The sequence below is a fragment of the Mesitornis unicolor genome, unplaced genomic scaffold, assembly GCF_000695765.1.
Source record: "Mesitornis unicolor isolate BGI_N332 unplaced genomic scaffold, ASM69576v1 scaffold53073, whole genome shotgun sequence".
Classification (NCBI taxonomy): Eukaryota; Metazoa; Chordata; class Aves; order Mesitornithiformes; family Mesitornithidae; genus Mesitornis; species Mesitornis unicolor.
Window position 1 is genome coordinate 3,271 of NW_010177716.1, and position 4,031 is coordinate 7,301.

Sequence of the window (4,031 nt, forward strand, 5' to 3'; positions counted from 1 at the left end):
AATACAGTGATTTGATTCAGCAAGACTTCTTGGATACTTTTCACAATCTTACTCTTAAATTGCTTCTGCAGTTTAGTTGGGTGAATGCCTACTGTCCTCATGCCAGGTTCATTATGTCTGCAGATGATGATATATTTATCCATATGCCAAACCTTGTTGCTTATCTCCAAAGTCTAGCACAAATGGGTGTTCAAGATCTCTGGATTGGTCGTGTCCATCGTGGATCCCCTCCCGTAAGAGACAAGAGTAGCAAATACTATGTTCCATATGAAATGTACCAGTGGCCCTCTTATCCTGACTACACAGCAGGAGCTGCGTATGTAATATCAAACGATGTAGCAGCTAAAGTATATGAGGCTTCATTGACTCTCAATACAAGTCTTTATATAGATGATGTTTTCATGGGTCTCTGTGCCAATAAAATGGGAATTGTACCACAGTATCATGTATTTTTTTCTGGGGAAGGAAAGGCTCCGTATCATCCATGCATTTATAACAAAATGATGACATCTCATGGACACGTAGATGATCTTCACCACCTCTGGAAGCAGGCTACAGACCCCAAAGTTAAAAAGTTTTCTTCGGGGATTTGGGGTAGAATATACTGCAGACTAGTCAATATTGTGCTTCTCTGTAAACTGTACTATGAGGACACATATCCTTGTTCAGCTGCATTTTCTTAATACTTGAATATCTGTGTTGAAGATCCACTGAGCCAAAACAGAGCAACAACCTTCTAGCTGTTTATTCAAAATATATGTAAACATGGAAAAAGGTAAAACTTAAATGTGAATAGTTGAGGGTTGGGGAGGAAGATAGTCCCAGATTCCATTCTGAAACTTACTGGAATAGCTCTCCTATTATATTGCAACTTCTGTTGTAGCTTGGGTTTTGTGTTTGTTTGGTTTGGTTTTTTTCTTCACTCTTCAAGGGATGCAAGTCTGGATTAAAAGAACTATAATGGACTTCTAGACTTTTAAATGCTTGGTGAAAACGTCTGTTACTTTGAACTTGTCAGCAAGTATTTAAGTTGTTTGGTTTGGTTTTTTTTTTTACAAAAAAGCTATGTGAACTATGGCACATGATAAAATCTATATCAGAATGGAGTAGACCTTTCAAAACATGAGGAAAATAGAACTTCTGACTTGATGAATAAGATTATCACAGTAGTTTAAGGAAATGTAAATAAGTTACAAATATTCATGATTTCTCAAGGCTTCATAGAAAGAAAGTTATGCAGGTCCAGACTTACTGACACAAAAAGTAAGTGCCAGAAGTGAAGACCTGCTACAATCTTTTTCTCAAAGCTCCCTAAATATTTGAAATAGGAAAACAGTGTTTGAGCACCCTCCGACTTGGTTGTTTTAAGTAACAAAGAAGCTCCCTTTAGATAGGACTGAACTTAAAAGGATAAAAATCAAATATTACCTATGTGATTGGTTTTGCTTCTCTTTCTCTGCCTTCTGAAAACTGAAGCAATACATTTAAACAGTTCAGTCTTTAATACGCGAGTAAGCTAAATGAGTTTTCTTTTAACAGTGCTTCTGCTTTCCAATATTCACAGTTCTAAAGGTGAAAAGGAAACAAATGTCCCCAAGAGTATTACTTACAGCTAATTTGAAGCAATTACAGAGTTTAAAAATGAAAATTTCATGCCTGTACTAACAAAGAGGGAAGGTATTTTCTGCACAAAGTTTGACTTCACAGTGAAGGCATAGGAAGCTGGTGATCCACAGAAACTTAGTACACAGATCAAAATCATTAAAATATTTCTCCTGAAGTCTTAAGCACAACATTGTCTTTAAATTTTCAGGGTACGTTATGTCCACAAAACCCTGTATTTTGAATAATTCATTTCAATGTTAAGATCACCTGCAGGAGGAACAAAACACCTGTGCGTTGTAAATCAGTATAGAACTAAGTGGTGCTCGAATTCCAGCCATTTTGAGTTGTACTGTGGTGCCATATAAACACTACAGAGAACCAAAGTTCTAGGATGTCTGTGGTCTTTTTTTTTTTTTTTAATCGCTTATTACTGGTGTTTTCACAGACTCTCAGGACAGATATTTTAGTTGCTAATTGCCAAACCCGTGGCAGTTTTCTGGAGTGGACGCACAGGCCACACAAAGTATGGTCAGATGTGATGCTGGACAAGCCCTAGTTGGACAGCGTCAGAAAACTTCTCACATGGGTCAAGTCTTTCAGCAGAGCAATAGCAATGCTAAAGCTCACAGATTATCAAGCATCTGCTGGAAGTGTGCTAATTACAGGAGCAGTACTGCTTGCTTTGTCTGACTAGGCTTCTTTTCTGTGTGAGTTTCTTGCTGTGTGGAGCAGTGAGGTACTTGATCTGTGTCAGCTGTACAGGACTTGGCAGTGTTAAGCTGCAAGTAGTAAACTTCTGTTTAAATAGTTGCTGCTGCTCTTGGAGTTGTGCTGTAGGTTCTAATGGTTTGAATGGTCAACAGTATATGCTAGGACAGACAGAATCCAGGAGTGAGCTTGCTTGACTCTTCTTTAAGCTGCTATTTCAGATAGATGTAGGTAGCTACTGGAATTAAGTGGAATATGTAGATTTCTATAATGGGTTTTCCAGGAGGAAAGAATAAGAATCTGAACTGGACACATATTTGGTATATAAAGAGCCCACAGATTAATCAGTGGCAGAATGATTGGAGAATGTAACAGCTGTACTTTAGAAAGGAATCCAGTTCCTGTTCTTGCCTAAACAGATTGATTACAGTACTGAGGTGGTGTGGTTTTTGAAAGAAAACAAAACCCAAAACAACCCTAGATCTGTATAACCTGTTGGCTTATAGAGAAATAAATGCACATATAGAGAAAGTAGTATTCCATACTGAGAGGAAGCTGCTTTGTCAGCGCTCTGAGCTGTTGTGAGCCGTAGAGATCAACCAGCTGCACAGCAATACTGTGCTTCTAGAAAAAGCCACCCTGTCACTGCAGGGAAAGGGGCCTTCATATGCAGTATGCAACCAGAATACACTGTTAAGACTAAAGTTTTTCCAGCACAATTATGCATTGGGATTTATTGTTTTCACTCATACAAGCAAAGATAAAATAAGTTTTAAGTAGCTTAAACTTCTGTAGGGTAATGACCTAGCTAACATCTAAAACACTGTTTAAATGTAGTTTGCTATTATCTGAAAGTCACTTTTGGCCATTGAAATACTTGGTTTTACAGCTGGTTTGAGTTTTGTTTGCATTGTTTCTTAATCTTAAAAGGGTGTTGATGTTTGTAGTGTGCATTTTCTTTTGCTGCAGTGAAAAGAAGTTGCTTGTTGAATAAAAAGGAAAGCATGAAGGCACTCCTTTCAAAAAATGGAGAAGCTAGAAGACTTCTTATTTTCTGGTTCTAAACACTGACTTAAGATGTGACACCTTTATCTGGAATTTTTTTAACAGTAGTCTTGGTGCTCCAATGCAGGGCTGTCAGGTTCTACTTCTGCAAATAAAACTGTATCAGCCTGAATGGTCACTCCTCATTAAGAGTTTGACATTGTTGCACAGCATATTTAATGCTAAAATTGTTTTTACCTGTTTGGTTTGCATCAGTTTCCCTTTGATATTACTAATTTTTATACAAAGTATTCAATATTTATTCTTAAACTTTGCTCTGTACCATAAAAAGACAATTGTTTTGTAAAACTTGTTTTGAATAAACAGATTTATTTCTTTTAAAAAAAAAAAAACAACACAAAAACACAACAAAGGTGGTAAATATCTCTTGTTGCTTTCTTTTAACTGACAGGCTCAGCTCTGATGCTTTTAAATGCTACTGAGTCCCCTCTTAGGAGAGGACTTTGAACTGCTTCCCTCCTTCCCCTGCTTCCTTTCTACTCTACCTTAAATCAAACCTTTTCTGGAACAACAGGCAAAATATTTCCAAGAAAGGAGACAGTTCAAATATTTGTTTACCAAGCTTCTGGGTCTAAAGCTGCCAAATATTAGAAACTTAACCTTTTCTAATGTTAACTTTCAAATTTGTATGTTCTCTAAAGGCAATCACAGAA

The 4,031-nt window shown here is 37.0% G+C and overlaps 1 protein-coding gene across 1 annotated transcript in view; it reads left to right on the forward strand.

Annotated features, from left to right (window-relative positions):
- Nucleotides 1–723, forward strand: part of B3GNT5 (UDP-GlcNAc:betaGal beta-1,3-N-acetylglucosaminyltransferase 5) — a 1,198-nt gene extending 475 nt beyond the window's left edge. Inside the window, exon 1 of the mRNA XM_010182174.1 lies at nt 1–723. This exon is cut by the window's left edge and continues 475 nt beyond it. Within this exon, the coding sequence (XP_010180476.1) occupies nt 1–683 (683 nt within the window). The 3' untranslated portion in view covers nt 684–723.
- The last annotated feature ends 3,308 nt before the right edge of the window (nt 724–4,031 follow it).